Source organism: Astatotilapia calliptera, chromosome 4 (genome assembly GCF_900246225.1).
Source record: "Astatotilapia calliptera chromosome 4, fAstCal1.2, whole genome shotgun sequence".
NCBI lineage: Eukaryota > Metazoa > Chordata > Actinopteri > Cichliformes > Cichlidae > Astatotilapia > Astatotilapia calliptera.
The window spans coordinates 14,780,298-14,798,021 of record NC_039305.1 but is presented as its reverse complement, the minus strand read 5'-3'; the positions used below and the strand labels follow the sequence as shown (position 1 = coordinate 14,798,021).

The 17,724-nt window shown below is 37.7% G+C and overlaps 1 protein-coding gene across 1 annotated transcript; it reads right to left on the bottom strand.

Moving 5' to 3' along the window:
• Positions 1–1,194: 1,194 nt before the first annotated feature.
• LOC113020769 (uncharacterized) lies at positions 1,195–13,917 on the bottom strand. The gene is made up of 14 exons (XM_026164994.1): positions 13,624–13,917; positions 13,411–13,492; positions 13,133–13,245; positions 12,929–12,970; positions 12,755–12,793; positions 11,715–11,753; positions 11,399–11,423; positions 11,151–11,237; positions 10,775–10,862; positions 9,470–9,686; positions 9,133–9,348; positions 7,553–7,759; positions 7,285–7,460; positions 1,195–1,410 (listed from the first exon to the last, which is right to left on the bottom strand). The coding sequence occupies exons 1-14, from the start codon at positions 13,777–13,779 to the stop codon at positions 1,392–1,394; spliced, it is 1,506 nt and encodes a 501-aa protein (XP_026020779.1). The 5' UTR covers positions 13,780–13,917; the 3' UTR covers positions 1,195–1,391.
• Positions 13,918–17,724: the final 3,807 nt, after the last annotated feature.

Below are 17,724 nucleotides of genomic sequence, written 5' to 3'. Positions count from 1 at the left end.
GTTAGTTTCCAAAACACGTTATTCATAGTTACATACAATTTTAGACTGATGTGGGCCAAAGCCTAGCATAGCCTGTAACGTTATTATGACGCACACATTTTATGAGTAAACTTGACTTTAAGTGACTTACAGGTTTCTTTGAAAAATACTTTCTTATATCCAGGTTCTTCCTTTTTGCTTTTTGTGTTTTCTTTTACTTTTTTTGCTTTACTTTTTAACAGAGGAGTGAAACGATGTTGGGTGATGAACACTTTTAAAAAAAAAAATTATTAATACCATCTTTAATCCTCAAAAGTATTAATAAAAATAGAAATTGCCACTCTGTTCTGTCACAGTCATCAGCCCAGCCACAACCATCCCACAATAGATAAATGCAACTGTTATGTTTGACTTGCTGAATTATGGTGTATAGGTAGTAGATTCACTGACAGTTAGAAGGAAAAAGAATTTATAAATCTTGGCTGAAAATTGTTGCTTAATCAGTGTTTGTGTTTTTAGAATGGCGTATTTAACATGCTCAAATGTTGTATCGCTACATAAAATAATTGTGGTTCACACAAACATGCCTTCTTTTCCTCCCTGTGCTATTCATTTTACTGTTAGTTTATTTAGATTGTAAAACACAAAAAGGGACAGCATATGAAAACATACATTTGTGGGGCCACATAAAAATATCTGCAGTTTGTGATGTGATTATAGAACTAAAACAAATGATTTTCCTTCCATATTCAAAGTGCCAAAGAGAATGAGATCCCTCGGTTCATCTCTAAAAGTGGAGTAAAAGGACTTAGCATCCAGCCTTTTTATGGGAATCGTGATGCAGAGTGATAAAACTGAGTTTACTTAGATGTTATTTTGCTAACGGTTAATCGTGTTTAAATTTAATCAACATGATGAAATAGAAAGTGTAGTTTGGATAATGAAATTATTTTCATACCTGACTTTTTCACCCAGATTCCACGAGTGTTTTTGACTACGCTGCTCATCCTTGTGTTTCTGCGTGAGATTGTGGAAGTCTGAGAGATGTGAGAATCTCTGAGTTTCCCATGTATGATTAAGAAAGAAGTTATATTAAGTGTGTTGTGATTAGTAAATGCAGAAGATTCATGTGTAATTAATAGAATATATGTGATTATACATGAAGTGTATGAAGGAAAGTATATTCACATGCGAGAGAAACAACAGGATGGGATGCCCATCTTCCCCCCTTCTTCCTCTTACCACACTTGGTAAGATGCGATGAAAGCAGTGCGTTTATTTACAGTGAAGAGATGTTACATAACAATACATTCCAGTGCGTTCCGTCGACTCCCGTGCAGTGTCTTCTCCCAAAATGTCCGTGTTAGTGCTCTCCGCTCCCGTGTCTCTGCAGTCTCCGAGCTTGCTGTTCTCTACCGTTCCACGCTAGTCCTGGGGGGGAAATAATAGCGGCAGCCGTCAGGACACTTTATCAGCAGGCATATACACTCTGAACTTGTAACTCTAGGAAACTGACATGGAGTCTCACCTCCCTATACACACACAAGCATGAACATGCTTGGGAAAGGCAGCACAGTGCAGAAAAATATATAAAATGAGACCCCAACTGCTTGTGGACCCTGGGTCGCTCAGACCCAGGTCGATGACACCTGTAATATTGTAATATAACAAAAAAGGTTAAAAAAGGTTACTTTGGCTATAAAAGTTAACAGATCCTTGGGCCCTATTTTACAGGCCACTAAACTTTAACCCAGTTAGTTACTAGGTACACAGATTATAGAAGAGAGCTGCTGATAAGACATGTGACTGGAGGTTTGTAGATGACCTATAAGGCCACCCAGACAAGAACACCTTCAGAGGAAGCAGGATCCACAATCATTTGACTTGGTTTGTGGTTCAGTCTTTACAATTCATAGATAATTTTTTTGTATGTTACAAACTACTGTGGTGCTACAAAATACTTTTTGGCAGGTAGCTTATTTTTAGTGTCAGAAAAAACAAGATCAGGATTTGAAAAATCATGTTTCCATCTTACAGCTATAGAAACAATACAGAATAGAAACAACAGAAAACAATATGATATGATAGCTAAAGCAGAAGCAGAGACGTATTTTTTTGCTGCTGCTTTATTACTCATGACAACCAAATTAAACCATTGTATTACACTAAATAATATTTATGTTAGAAATGTAAGAACATGGTATACATAAGTCATGTGCTATAAAGGTCTCAAGAATAAAACTGACAAATGCATCATGAATATAAATGAATCATGACTAAAGACATTAAATTGTAATATTCAAATTTACTACAAGGGAAAGAAAATCTGCTATTGAAAGAAAAACATAAATTGAATCCTTAAACCTGAAAAGAGTCTGAATATCACAGTATTCCTGTGGTTTAAGGCACTAAAATTAAAATCTGTAATATTGTAGTTCTACCGCTGTATCTAATTTTCTGTATAATTCGGGTCTACACTGTAATCCCAAAAGTTATTTGCATTCAAATGGTTTAGCTATAATCACTGATGGTAATTAATTTTCTTTGTAAAACTAAAATCATATAACTGTGTCAGACAGAACTCATTGGTGGAAGCTTTTTGCACTTAACCTATATTGTTTTGCATGTGATGCACTAAAATGAATACATTTAACATGGTCCTTTCTATTTTAAGTTTATTCTAATAAATAGTTTAAGTTCAATTTTTTATAAGAGAATAAGTTTTAAACTCAACACTCAAATAATAAAAGTAAATTTGATGTTTACTGATCATGTTTAGTTGAAAGCACTTTCACTATTTTTAAGTTTTTGTTGCCCCTCCCATATTTTTCCCGGCACTGGAACCGAAGAGACGTCTGGACTTGTTTGTCAGGAAAAATTAAGACAAGTCGTTTTTGGTGGTTTTGCCTGGGATTGGACATGTTTGTTTCAGTCTACAGTCGATAGGGAGTACTTTTCCTCAAACCTCCACGCAAACTGGTGAGTTAAATCTTTGTATTTCAACTTTAAGCAAAAATAGTTGCATGTTACATTATGCAAATGTGCACGCTAATTCAATCTACAGTGAACCCTCGTTTACCGCGGGGGTTACGTCCCAAAAACAACCCGCAATAAGTGAAATCCGCAAAGTAGTGAAAAGTATTTATTATAAATGTTTTAAGGCTGTAACCCTCACAGCCTTAACCCCTGCTCATGCGTAATGGTTCTAGCATCTTCCTCGTCCATCCAAACCGCGCGGTTCCATTGTGTGATGTGAGCACATCCAAACCGTGTTCAGGGTTAGCCCGGGTCCGGACTCCGGCCCCGGTCAGAGGAGGAGGACCAGAGCACGGCCGGGCACCTCCAGCCGTTCACACGGACAAATAAACCTGTCATTATTCTCTGCACAGCCGCACTCTGACGCTCAGCCCCTCGCTGAGGCTCGAGGGGCTGAACACCGCTCCTCTGCACCTGTACGGCCTCTCGTAAAGTTTACTTTATTAACATGTGCGCCGCTGCAGCGCCATACAGAGCTGAGCAGCGTCTCGTCTTCGGCCCTCGCTGCTCCGTGCAGTACATCGTACTGAACTCTGCAAACGGGACTCGTGTTTCAGAAAAACTTGTGTTTTTTCCTCTCTCTGGACTTAACACTTTACTGAGGTTTGGATGTGACAAATAGCACTTCATTTGACAAACTGAAAGCATTCTGTGCCTACAGAATGTGCCTACAAAAACCCATTCTCTTGACGGGTTGCTGCCTTATCAACATTGAAGAATGGGTCAAATGCAGAGGACAAACTTCATTATACAGTTGTATAATGACAATAAGCCTTACAGATTCCCCAAATTTTCCTGTTTTTTAATTTTTTTTTTATTTGAACAATTAACTTGTACTTAAATAATAAACAGCATTTATAGAAATACAATACTTTGACCTTTTATACTTGTGTTACTCTCCACCAACAGGTTAACTCACAGTCCCCCCCCCCCCCCTCTGTAGAATGCTGCTGATGGTGACCTTGAAATCCCAATAGGAATCATCTTCAATGGTGAAAACGTTAGTCCAGAGCAAGAACTGAACCCCTCCCAGCTGGGGATCCTTCTAGAGGGCAATGTGGTAATGGATTCCATCTGCAGTCTTCCTTTGGCAATGTGTCTCCTGTTTGGACTGACTTATGCACTCCACTTGGAGTACCCAAAGTGCATGAAGAATACATTCCTGTTTATCCAGCAGATTATGCTGAATCTGGGACGAAACGATCCTCCTCCAAAACTCCAAAGGCTAAAAAATGAGCTTTCAATGTGTGCATAGATACATTGAATGTTCACTCTTCATTGAGCAGCTTTTTCTCAAGTTCAGGAAGTCATTATTGTGTTTGTAATTGTCTTTTTTTGTTTTTAGTGGATGGCAAAACCAGGGCTTAAAGGAGTAGTTCACTGATTTTACATACTGAGATATGTTCTTACCTTAGCTTTGAAGAGTTGATGCATACCTGTCTTGTCTTTGTGCGAGAGAAAGGCTCTCCCATATATTCCAACTACCTCCACTTTTTGCTCCTTTTAGAAGCTACCGAGCTCCTCCACGTTTTCCCTATTTATGTAAAATTACATGAAAAGTTACACTATCTAAGTTTAGTTTTACTAAATTTAACGTATAGATTTTTTAAGCCGATAAAAAGGGGCACTATATTACAAGCGCGCAGTAACCCTAGTGCACTCTGGAGCATAGACTGAGTTACTGGGGGGATGAAGAAGTGCTCCTACAGTGTTATTACACCTTGTAATAGAGTACCCCTTCTTATCGGCTTAGAAAATCCACACGTTGTTGAGAACCGGTTCCCACTGTTTCAATTCCTTGGAATTGTTTGCCGTTTTTGCAAACGATTCCCTTATCGATTCCAGTCGCCCCGAATGACGTCACCACGTTATGGAGCGTCATTTACCTGGCAGGAAACATGGCGCCTAACGCTCAAAAGTTTGGTTATACTTTACGAGAATGGATGACAAAAGGGCAACTTGCAATACTTGCAAAGTAGATATTTCATTTAAGGGAGGAAACACTACGAATATGCAAAAGCATTTGCTCACAAAACACACGATGACCTTAAATGAATGCCGTGTTTTAAATTCCGCTCCGGACTCGTGAATCTCAACGCAGCAGCAGCGGTAATGTTTGCATGTCCTCTCCCGTTAATGCGGCAGGTAAATAATCAACTAACAGTGCATATTATGTTAGTACAATCTGCCTTATTACAAAACCTGCCATTACTGTGCGCTGCATTTAGGTGACCATGATGAAAGAGACAGACAGAGTCTGGCTGGCTCAGATGCTGGCAGTTCTCGCTGCAGTCTACTGGTAGCGTCTCCTTTCAGGCCAGTATAGACGAATGTCACTGAGCAGTGACTAAGTTTGTGATCAAAGGCTTGCACCCATTTGCCACAGCAGATGCCCCGATTTTCAGTAAGTGAATGTGTTTAATTGTAGGCAGGGACATTAGTGGATATTCTTGTGTAATTGCTAAAGAATAATTTATGTTATACTTTGTTATTGCTACAGAAGAATATTTATTTTATTATTTTACATTTACAATTTTTTTTCCTGGGGACCCTGTGGCACTCCATTGAAGAGCCATAGGCTGTGGATCTCTTAAGATCTCACTGTTGGGTTTGTAAGGCCATGTTACTCCTAAATTTCTATCTTGTTCAAAGAGAAGATATATAATCGACCTGTTCTCCTTTTTTAAAAAGAATCGATAAGAGAATTGATAAAGAATCAAATCGTTAAACAGAATCGAAAATGGAATCGGAATCGTGAAAATCTTATCAATACTCATCCCTACATGTGACTTAATACTCAAGTTAGTGAACTCCACATCCCTATGTGCTCGCCACTGTCTTTTACAATTTAAGGTTGTGCATAGGTTCCATCTCTCCAAAGTCAAACTATCTCGTATGTATCCAAATGTTGACCCCACTTGTGATAAGTGTGGGAGTGCGGAGGCTTCCCTTATCCATATGTTCTGGACGTGCCCTAGCCTTGAAGGATTCTGGAGAGATATATTTCAAACTTTGTCCCTAATTCTTGGACACCATATGGATCCTAATCCATTAGTTGCGCTTTTTGGCACCACTGGGAAGGCTGATGCACGGTTGACCTCATCACAGCATTGCATGCTCTCCTTCGCCTCCCTTGTAGCTAGACGTGCAATCCCACTTAGATGGAGGAGTGCCCCTTTGCCCACCCAGGCTCAATGGCTGAGGGACCTCATGTACTATCTGAGCCTTGAAAAGATCCGGTATGCGATTAGCAATAACAGCGGTAAGTTTTACAAGGTGTGGGGGCAATTCCTGAAATACTTTTCCAGCCTCCAGGTTGCGAACCCGACTTCCAGCATTATAGGTATGGGCAGGGGGTAAACTGATAAAACCAATTATAAGACATGTGAGTGTGTCATTAATCTGTATTCTAGTATTTCAGTTCAAACAGTCACTGTGAAACTTACTTGTTTGCTGTTTAACAATTCTTTAACAATTAACAAATCTGATTTTCTTTGCTGCTTCAAATGAATAAAAATATCTTTGAGAAAAAAAAAACTGGCTGTGGCAATGTTTCTCTGCCTGATGGTGGTGGTTCTCCAGTTTGTTGCATTCTAGTTTTAAATGTCTGGTCTGGGTAATATCCTCTCATACTCCTACTTTCTAACCTGGGTTGTCAGAGCCTCTCACCAAAATATTTACTGCCAGTCATTGCATACTCTCCCCCAGACCACCACCTTAGGGTGGTGCTCTCCACTAATTCACCAGTTCATTGCTTATATTTGTTTCATTGAAAATAAACCTATTGAGCTTCAATTGTGCGAGTCTGCCTCACAGGTCCAGTCATTTATGATGATATGACTTTATTTGTTAAACATATTTATTTTGATTGTTTAAAAAACAAACAAACTCGCAAATATCAGAGATTGGTACCATTTATTCTAAAGCACTCAGAGAAAGGCCAGCATGTTTATTTGGATCGTGATGTCACCACACACTGACATGTTTACATATAAATGTTTTTTTTTGTCACAGCAACTACTTTAACTTTGTTGCTAAAGGACAGTGTAAATTCCCCCCCCCTCTCCACTACCCCCCCCCCCCCCCTCTTTGTTACTCTGTCCACCATCTTCAGTAAACTTTATATGATTGTATCTGCCTCTGAGACTCATTTTGACCCAAATGTTCTGCATTCATTACAACAAAGACTCAACTCTGTGTTTCATTCTAGCCGGGGTTTATCTTACATGAAAACACTGTGTAGTTGATCAGCATGCAAAATTTACTTACAGATCATCAGAATCATCAAGAAGATCAGACTTGTTGCAGATAAAGTGAATTTGCTGACATTCGCCACCATTTCCAATCAGACTACTGACACTTTCCAGGATCCCCCAGGCTGCTTTCTCTGATGCTGCTCGACTAATTTCAGTCACAATCCACACAGTAGAACAATCTCCAACTATCTGAAAGGAGAATAACATGTCTCAGTGCTTAATAGAAAGATGACTGTTTACAGACAACACAGTATAAGCAAAGAGCAGTAAATGTGAATTACCCCTTTCCACATCTGATCTCTGCTCTTGTTACAGTCACCATTTCCAGGAAGGTCCACAAGTGTGACATGCTGGAGAAAAGGATTGTTTGGCACCCTGACAGTCACACACTTCACCAGTGGCCAAAACCACTTTTTTCCTTCATTGCCTTCTCCTTGTTTTGACTCACTTCTTGTGTACTTGACACATTTTGCAGAAAGTTCATTAGCCTGCAATAAATAAAAAAAGCAGTGCAGTTTAATTTCAATCCTCACAAAAAGTGCTTTACAAAAACCATTAAAAAGTCAGTGACATAAAAATTCAGGTCATGTGAAATCCTTTTTAGAACAATCAACCATTTTATAGTTTCAAGAAAGTGCCTAATTATTATTCAAAACCAAAATTAAAATAAATTTTTATGATTTATTTAAAAGTTTTTATTCTGTATTTAAAATCACACTAAGTACACTCTTGGTCTCAAACAGTTAGTATTACTATGGGCAGAAACTACTTGATCTGTGTATTTTGCAGTTGTCCACCACTTTGGGACATTAATAAGCTACTTTAGGGTGCTCCCTTATTTACAAGGGACCACTACAGCGGATAACTTGGCATGTTTTGACTGTCAGGGTTTTACACCACTTTATGCCATTCCTGACACAACCGACTGTCAGGCACTGATTTACTAAAGTTTGTGGCCACTTTGTTGACTTTGCTCAGCAGTGAATTTCTACAGAGCGATTTAAAAAGGGTAAGTAGGTTAAAACAAGGAACTGATCACTGTCGTGTGAAGAGGTAAAGGTTCTTACTGCGATTTAAAAAGATAAATAAATCATGCTCTACATCAGTGTTTCCCAACCTTTTGGAGCCACGGTACATATTTCACATCAGATAAATCACACGGCACACCACCAAAGAAAAAAAGACAAAATAACATATTGATAATTTTTCCGCGTACCAGGTATAGCAGTTTGTCTCCAATATACCTTTTTAGCTTTCTTCTGACCACTACTCATGCTAGGGCCTTCATCTGGGTCACAATTTTCTCCAGGACCCAGGTCAGATTTACTACTTTTTCTTTTCAAATATTTATCTGTTGTTATTACGTGCTACGTCGTCTCAATCACAGCATGACTATTGTGTAATTTCTTCTTCTTCATTTTTACTAGCAGTTGGTAACCCGTTTAATTAGAGCAGGTAGTTGTCTTCCACGGCACACCTGATCATTTCTCAGAGTGGTTGGGAAACACTGCTCTACATAATGGACCTGGACCAGTCTTGGGATCTGTTAACCACAGTTATTACAAGAACAGATTTTTTTTCTGGATATGTGATCATCTACATGTCATTATGGGATCTCAGTAAGATCTGTTTCGTTGGGATCACTGGATCTGTTTTCAGTGTTTTATGTTTTTTAGACTTTTGAATCTATGCTGCATTCTGTTTTCAGAAGTGAGTTATGTTTCCATAACTCTTTTGTTAATTTGGTCAGTTCCCTTTTGTGTCCAGGTTGTCCTGGTTTCACCTGTGTGCATTCCCCAGCATCCCCAGTGTGTAGTCTATCATGGCTGTCTGTTATAGTAGTAATATGAGTTTGTCTTACTGATTCACATCTCAAAATCTTCCGCCTGGATTGGAGAAATTCTGGAATTTCTTTGAAATATTTGCGATCCATGAGGTTTTCAAAGGACTTTTCCCATTCTTCTCCATACAGTGCTGACAGCTTTTCAACAGCATCATGATAATCATCATCTTCCTTTTTCTGATCTTTATTATTGTCAAGAAACTGACGAAATGACCACAACTCTTCTTTCCACTCCTACAAAAATAAATGACATGCCATTTATTGAGGTATGTACCCAGCCTTAAACCCCAAGAACTACAGTGTAACACATGATTTAGCTTCAAAAACATTTTCAAACTTTGAGAACTCATTTTACCTCCTTTGCGATGAACTCAATTTCTGCCTCATACTTTAAGCTACCTCTGTTAGCTTCCACTTTGATCATGACTGAGGTGCAGGCATTGATGCTTCCTGAGGGTAAAAGATTCTTCTCTTTGATGATGGCATTTATCAAAGAGCTCTTTCCAGCCCCGGTTTTACCAAAGACACCAACCAGCTCCCTCTTGTCTGTCTCCAAATCACTGATCTTTTTTCTGTTGAACAAGATTTTAAATATAGTTAATTGATTTAAAAAAGAGAGTTTAAAAGAGAGTTATAATCATGGTAGTGATTTTCCAATCAATTATCACTATATATTTCAGTTTTATACACTTGTTACACTAATTGTTTATTGTATGTTGTTTTGATCTAATAAATAATGATATAAAGTGCCTTGAGGCGACTGCTGTTGTGATTTTGCGCTATATAAATAAAATTGAACTGAATTAAACTGAATTGATCCACACCTTCCTTTTTGTGTCAGTTAAAGTGAAAATGTTTCCCCCAAGAATGGGTAAATACCAGGAACAGGACAAAAATGTAGCTAAGTCACCAAAACTTCCTAAAAATATCCGTCTTTGTTGGTCTTAACTTGGATAGTTTTAGTTTACTACTGAATCATGAATGAATGAATCTTTGTCACTTACAGTTGCCTGTATTGAAAATTGGACCTTGCTGACCGTAAATACAATACACAAACATCACATTGAGGAGACAGGTCAGACTAGGTGGCATAAAGGAAAAACAGTGAAATGTATAACATAAAAGGGCAGTCGAGGAGAAAAAAAAAAGAAACTCTGCTCATACTGGTCCCCAAAAGGGAATCAGTATGAGAAGAAAACAAAAATTCCATAGCACAAAAGAGGCTCTGATATTTTCCCACCTTAACACCATGGCAAACAAGACAAGTATCGTGCATCCGAAGCTGAGCCGCTGTCCACATTGGATGGGAGGCATTGGGTTCAGGGAAGGGTGGGGGGTGAGTGCATATCAGTGGCAGTGTACGTGTGTGCATGCGTGTGAGAATATGTGTCCTGTGTTCAGCCTGAGAAAGTGTCCTTTCTCCCAGTTAGGCAAAAATCAACAGTCTGCAGCCAATGCAGGTGGCCTTGCGGAATCGGGCAAGAGAGTCAGTGAGTTATCGTTTCTCAGGGAAAGCTGGCACCGTCGTGTGTGTGTGTGTGTGGGGGGGGTAGCCGCATGAAAGATGTTGGTTGTGTTGTTTTAGGACAAACAGACTGCATTTGACTTTTACAGTTGCTACATACATTACAAAATAGGAAAAAAAAACCTTAATACTCACTTTAAGAAATCACTGAGTTTGTCTTGCTTATTTAGTCTGGCATGTACAAATGTCATGATGCTTTTCACATCAGACAGTATGACTGGTTCTGTTGGCATAAATGTAAAGAACTATTTAGAAGGAATTATAGACTAGAATAACCAGAAAATGTAAAATCTCATGTTAAAAAAACAAACGTGTGTGAATTAGAGAATATCAGGACCATAATGTGACCACTTACCAATCAACCCTAATATCCCATGCATCATGTGACTGTTAAATTTTGACAAAAGCCCAAAGAAAAAGTAATTTCTATCATCAAAGATGTTGGACAAATTGTGCTGCACAGAGGTTTAACCCTTAAACTGTGACACTGTTTAGTAAGAAACCTAAATACCTTCAAATCCTGGCACAGACAGACGTTGTCGCTTAGCTGGTGACTGCAACCTGATGGTGTCACTTTGAAGGTCTGATTTTCTCTTTCCTGATTGGATAAAAACAACAACAAAAAATAAGAACAAAAAAACGGTTTTCTCTCAGCACTTAAAGTTATTCTTAGTAAAGTTATGTAGATTGCAAAAAATATTGGTGCCTTTAAAACACAGACTAATATGAGATGCAATAAATAAGATGCATGTGTCTCACCTGTATCACTTGTGGATGGCAAGACCTGAGGATGAATATGAGTTATACAGGAAATTATTACTATTTGCACTGGCATTGCTCTTTAACAGCATTTAAAGGACACTAACATATAAGTTTTACAATCAACAAACTTAAATGCAGTTATTTTTTATTAACCAGCAGACTGATGAAAAATAAATTACAATAACCTTTTTCTTACTAAATATCAGTGATCCGACGAGACAGTTGTTTTACATAATTAAGTCCCAGTCCCAATGGAGCTTTACTTTGTCTCAGGCAGTTGGCTCATATGTCTGAAATTCAGTATAATCCTTACCTGAACCACATCAGCTGCTTCGTCATGCTCCTGTTCACACTGAAGATAAAAAGTGCAAAGCAGTGTTTAATATTAACCTCTTAAACATGTATTAAAATTGTATTTGTCGTATGGACATTCAATCTGAAGGAAAAAAATGTTTTAAACTGACTTGAAAAGAAATGACTGTTTCCTGATTTGAGTTTTGTTCTTCCTGCCACAATCAAAACAACTCAAATTATATTAGTTAAGAATTAATAAAATTACTCTACAAATAATTACTGCCAGTGAGATGCTGTCGAACACCAGTGGGTCGCTGGTGTTCGCTCTCTGCGGTAAACTATCACTTCTTGTTCCAACACATAGCACTATGTGTGGAACAAGAAGTGATTGGCTACGCAGATAAGCTACATAAAAACATCACTTGATGTTTTTATGTAGCTTATCTGCGTAGCCAATTTAATTAAAAACTTAGAACTTATTTCAAGGTGTAATCTTCACACACTCTGTGTATTCACTCACTGTGTCTTCAGTGGTTCACTAGCTTAGCTTGGCCATAGCCAACTCATTAGCAGCATGGCCTTTTCACCTGTCCCTCCTGCACTTTCCTGCTCATTGTGTCAGATGTTTAGTTACTCCTCAGCCTCCTTCAGCAATAATGATACTTGCAATAAATGTAGCCTATCTGCAGCTCTGGAGGCCGGGATCACAGAATTGTAGACTCTGCTTCGCACCCTTAAAAATCCCATAGCTATCCAGGCCTCTTTAGCCCGTGCTAAAGGTAGCGTAGGCCCCATTAGCTCCCTCTGGCAGATTGTCCCGAGCAGTCGGGGAAACAAGATGACTGGGTGATGATGAGGAGGAAGCATAGTATTAAACAGAAGGCCGGGCACACTGCTAACCCGTTCATGTCTCTAACTGTTTTCCCCAATTGGTGACACACTGGTTACCTTAATGGGAGGTCACTAAAATTAATACTGTATGCCTAAAGGCAAAAGAATGGAGTTTTACTTTGTCTCAGGCAGTTGGCTCATATGTCTGAAGTTCAGTATAATCCTTACCTGAATCACATCAGCTGCTTCTTCATGCTCCTTTTCATGCTGCAGATAAAAAGTGCAAAGCCAAATACAATGAGCACTTAAACATGTACTAAATTGTTTTCTTTCTCGTATAGATACAGATAGATATAGATAAAGATAGAAAATCTCAAGGCAACAAAATAGTTTGTAACTTACTTGAAAAGAATTGACTGTTTCTTGATTTGTGTTTTGTTTTTCCTGTACAATCAAAACATTGTAAATCCATATTAGTAAACATTTAACAAAAATTACACTGCATAATATTACTGCCAGCACATTTTTCAATATCCAGATAATTCTAACAAAAATTCACCGCTGTACACTAAAATAACAATGATTGTTTAAAAAAAATGTAATTACCTTTAACAGCTTGAGGTTCTTCTTGAATCTCATTCTTGGTCCAGCTTTTGTGATCAAATTCTCAATTTCTCGATCATCAAGCTCACAAATAATTCCTGCATCAATTTCTTGATCTGTAATTAAAAATAAAGTTGCAGAGATCAAGATTATTCTTAACTTGTTTCAGGAATACTAAATAAATGAAAAAGCTATGGGCACAGATCTGAGCTGTTTTACAGTTTACAGATCCCATCAAGATCAATATCTGTACCCATCACAGATTCACGTTAATACTTTACCTTTAAATTTCTCCACCCACTCACTTAGCCCCCATTCAGCCAGTTTGGTTCTTACGAAATCATCCATGACCAAGAAATGAAACTGTAAGATAAAATGCAATATTTAACCAGACAATACTGCTTTAAAGATTAGATATTGTGACAAACGTCTCCATTAATACATATATAATCAGAGACACTGATATTAAATTCAGATTAAAAGTTCAAACTCACCTTTTGTTGAAAGTAATGCTGGAAAAGGCTGCTGAGAGAGATGTGAAGTAAGCAGTGAGACACAAACAGCAAACAGGTGGGAAGAAAGAAATCGAGCAAAAAGCAAAGTCCACAAACTGGAACTGTGTGGCTCAGACTGCACAATTGCAACTGCATCTATACATAAAATAGAAATGTAAATCCAACATGAGTAAAGTGAGCGCAGGGAAAAGCAGAACTGAGAAAAGCAGGAAGTAGAGATATGTTTGCTCAGCGTAGATGGGAGTGGCTGGCAGACAGGTAACAACCTGCCTCGGAGAAAGTGGGTTTTTGTTGTTGTTTAAAATAAATCAAAGGGATTAAAGTTTTCAAATATTATAGGTTAAAACAAGACAAAAACACAGTTTTATGTATACTTAAAGTACACAGGAAGTCAAAACATTAAAAAAAGAAGAAAAAACACTTTCAGCGGTTCCCTTTTTCAGAAGAGCTCATAACAACAGACAGCTTCATATGTTAGTAATTTGTGCAGCTAATCAGGATCAAAGCAGGGATCTTTCACTTCTCGGGCAAACAGAAAAATATCTATATTATGGAGCCACTAACGTTAGGCAAAGTTGCCTTACTAAATTAAGGTACTTAGATTAAAAATATCACCATAGGTTTTATTATATGCTGCCACATGTTGGCTATGTACGAATAACAAAGGTGTGAGACAATGTTGGGTGAACACTTTGTAAAAAATTCTTAATTCTTACTATTCCAGTCAGTCCAATTCAGTTCAATTCAATTTCATTTGTAGAGCCCCAAATCACGACAACAGTTGCCTCAGGGCTCTTGGTATTGTAAGGTAGTGTCAGGGCTCTGTGTGCGGGCAGGCAGAGATGAGGATCCAAATGCAGGACTCGGAAAACAGAATGCAACTCAAAACCTCAGCTTTATTGCTGGCACGAAAACAAAACATGACGTGAACACTGAGAACAAAAACACACAGGCATAATCTGAGGGTATGACGTGACACTGAGCAAGGGCAAACACAAGGCTAATATACACAGGGAAGTAATCAGGGAAGGGAAAACAGGAGGGAGACACAGCTGGGAGAGATAGGGGCTAACGAGATAGGGGGAGCGAAGCTGGACACACTGACTTAAGACACAAACCTTCAAAATAAAACAGGAAACAACAAAAGGACGCAGATTGAGAAACACGGACTTTACACGGGCAGAACTAAACCTAAACCAGAATAAGCTGGAACATACTAAATAATCATCATCATCATTATAATCATCATCATACAATAGATCAAGAAAATAACCAAAAATACAAAATCAAACCAAAACATGAAATCTCAAAATACTGGGTCAAAACTGACCCAGAACCGTGACAGGTAGACCCTACAACAATACATACAGAGAAAAACCCAACAATCTTATGACCCTCTATGAGTAAATAGAGATAGTGTCTGTCTCCCGAATCCAAACTGGAAGCTGGTTCCACACAAGAGGGGCCTGAAAACTGAAGGCTCTCCCTCCCATTCTACTTTAAATACTCTAGGAACAACAAGTAAGCTTGCAGTGGGAGAGCAAAGTGCTCTAATAGTGCTCTAATATGGTACTACAAGGTCATTAAGATAAGATGGGGCCTGATTATTTAAGACCTTGTATGTGAGGAGCAGGATTTTGAATTCAATTCTGGATTTAACAGGAAGCCAATGAAGGGAAGCCAAAACAGGAGAAATATGCTCTCTCTTTCTAGTCCCTGTCAGGACTCTGGCTGGAGCGTTTTGGATTAACTGAAGGCTTTTTGGGGAGTTTTTAGGACATCCTGATAATAATGAATTACAGTAGTCGAGCCTGGAAGTAATAAATGCATGAACTAGTTTTTCAGCGTCACTCTGAGACAGGATATTTCTAGTTTTAGAGATACTGCACAAATGGAAGAAAGCAGTCCTACATATTTGTTTAATATGTGCATTGAAAGACATATCCTGGTCAAAAATGACTCCAAGGTTCCTCACAGTGTTACTGGAGGCCAAGGCAATGCCATCCAGAGTAAAAATCTGGTTAGATACCATATTTCTTAGATATTCAGGGCTGAATCTAACAACCTCAGTTTTATCACAAATCTTTACTACCATCTTTAATCCTCACAAATACTAAGAAAAATATAAATTGTCAATGTTATCTGTCAAAGTTGACAGCCCAGCGACACACAACAAATAACATGCAACTGTTAAGTTTGACTTGCTGAATTATGCAGAGTGATAAAACTGAGCTTATGACCACTGTAATGAATGACTGAAGCTTTTCCCAAACTTCTCAATGTGAAATTTTACAGAGAGGGAGAGAAACAACAGAATGGGATTCACAGAGCAAACCACATTTGGTAAGACGAAGGAAGGGGGTGTAACACATGTCCAAATTGTTAAATCATCTTCAGGCCTGGATGAGCCCATCCTCCTTTCTCTCATTCCTCCCAAAATCAGTCTTAGGAATCTACATTAGAGTAGGTTAATTACATAAGTCGAATTCAAGGGCTTTTATTAAGTGATGATTATTATTAGTTGATTTTTCCTTTGCTCCTGCTAAATTTCTTTAATTTAATATTCTGCATTCAAAAAGTCTTAATTGTAGACATTGGTCTTTTAACCCTTTGTGAAACAGTAAATGTAAAGGTTATAAAAGGTAACTTTGGCCATAAAAGTTCATTATTATAGAATCATAGAAGAGAGATGCTGATAAGAAATGTGACTGGAGGATTGTATTTGACCTGTAAGGCCACTTAGACAAGAAACCTTTCTGATGAAGCAGGATCCACAATCATTTGACTTCTGGTTGATAAATGGTTTGTGGTTCAGTCTTTACAGTTCATAGATAATTTTGCTCTTTGTTACAAGCTACCGTGGGACTGCAAAGTACTTTTTGGCAGGTAGCTTAGTTGTAGGGTCAGAAAAAAAACACAAGAACAAGGTTTGAAAAACCATGTTAACATCTTACAACTATATAGAATCAATACAGAATAGAAACAACAGAAAACAATATGATATAATAACTAAAGTAGAAAGTGAGACATATTTTTGCTGCTGCTTTATTACTTATGACAACCAAAGAAACCATTGTATTACAGTAAATTAATATTTAGGTTAGAAATGTAAGTAAAATGGTATACATAAGACATGTGCTATATAGAAAACTGGGAAGAATCTGAATATCACAGTATCCCTGTGGTTTAAAGCACTAAAATTAACAATCTGTAACATTGTAGTTCTACTGCTGTATAATTTTCTGTATAACTAGGGTCTACAAATAATGAACAAATACAACAAAATGGAGAAAATAGATATATCAAAACATCTTTGCACAAAGTGCTGCCCTTTTGGTTTAGACCCTCACAATTAAAACCTTAAAAACTCTGGGAGGAATTCATGCTTAAAAATCTTCATCTATCCATTTTCTTCTGCTTATCCAATTCGGGGTTGCTGGAGCCTTTCCCAGTTGTCAGGCGAGAGGCAGAGTACACCCTGAACAGGTTCCTAAGGTTATTCCACTCAAATAAAACTAAAGTAAAAACTAAGACTAGATATGAATATTTTAGTTAAACAAAATAAAAACAACAAGCAACAGAAATGATTAAATGACCTCATTTGAAATACAAATCAGAGGAAATAGTTTTAGTTTCAGTATTTGTTAGTTTGGTAAAAATGTTATTACAATGTGCCTGACATGGTATTGATGGACATGTTTGAGACACTGGACATGTAACAAGACAAGTGGGTCAACTGTTTTCAAAAAGTGAAACATTTCTATTGTTTCCACTGGTTTTCCTAAATTTTGTCTCTGATATTTCCACTAAATACAACAATAATTAAAAAAAAAAATTAACAGTAAGGCAAGGCAAGTTTATTTATATAGCACAATTCAACAACAAGGTGAATCTAAGTGCTTTACAGAGACATTAAAAAACAATAAAAAAAAAGCATGATTTAAAATTGATTAAAAGAAAAAAACAGTAGATAAAATCAGAACGTAACAGTAATAAAAACCCACTAAAACTAAACATTTTCAAACAATGAAAAATAAATTGAAATTTTAAGTCTTGAAACTAAACAGAAATGAAAAATAA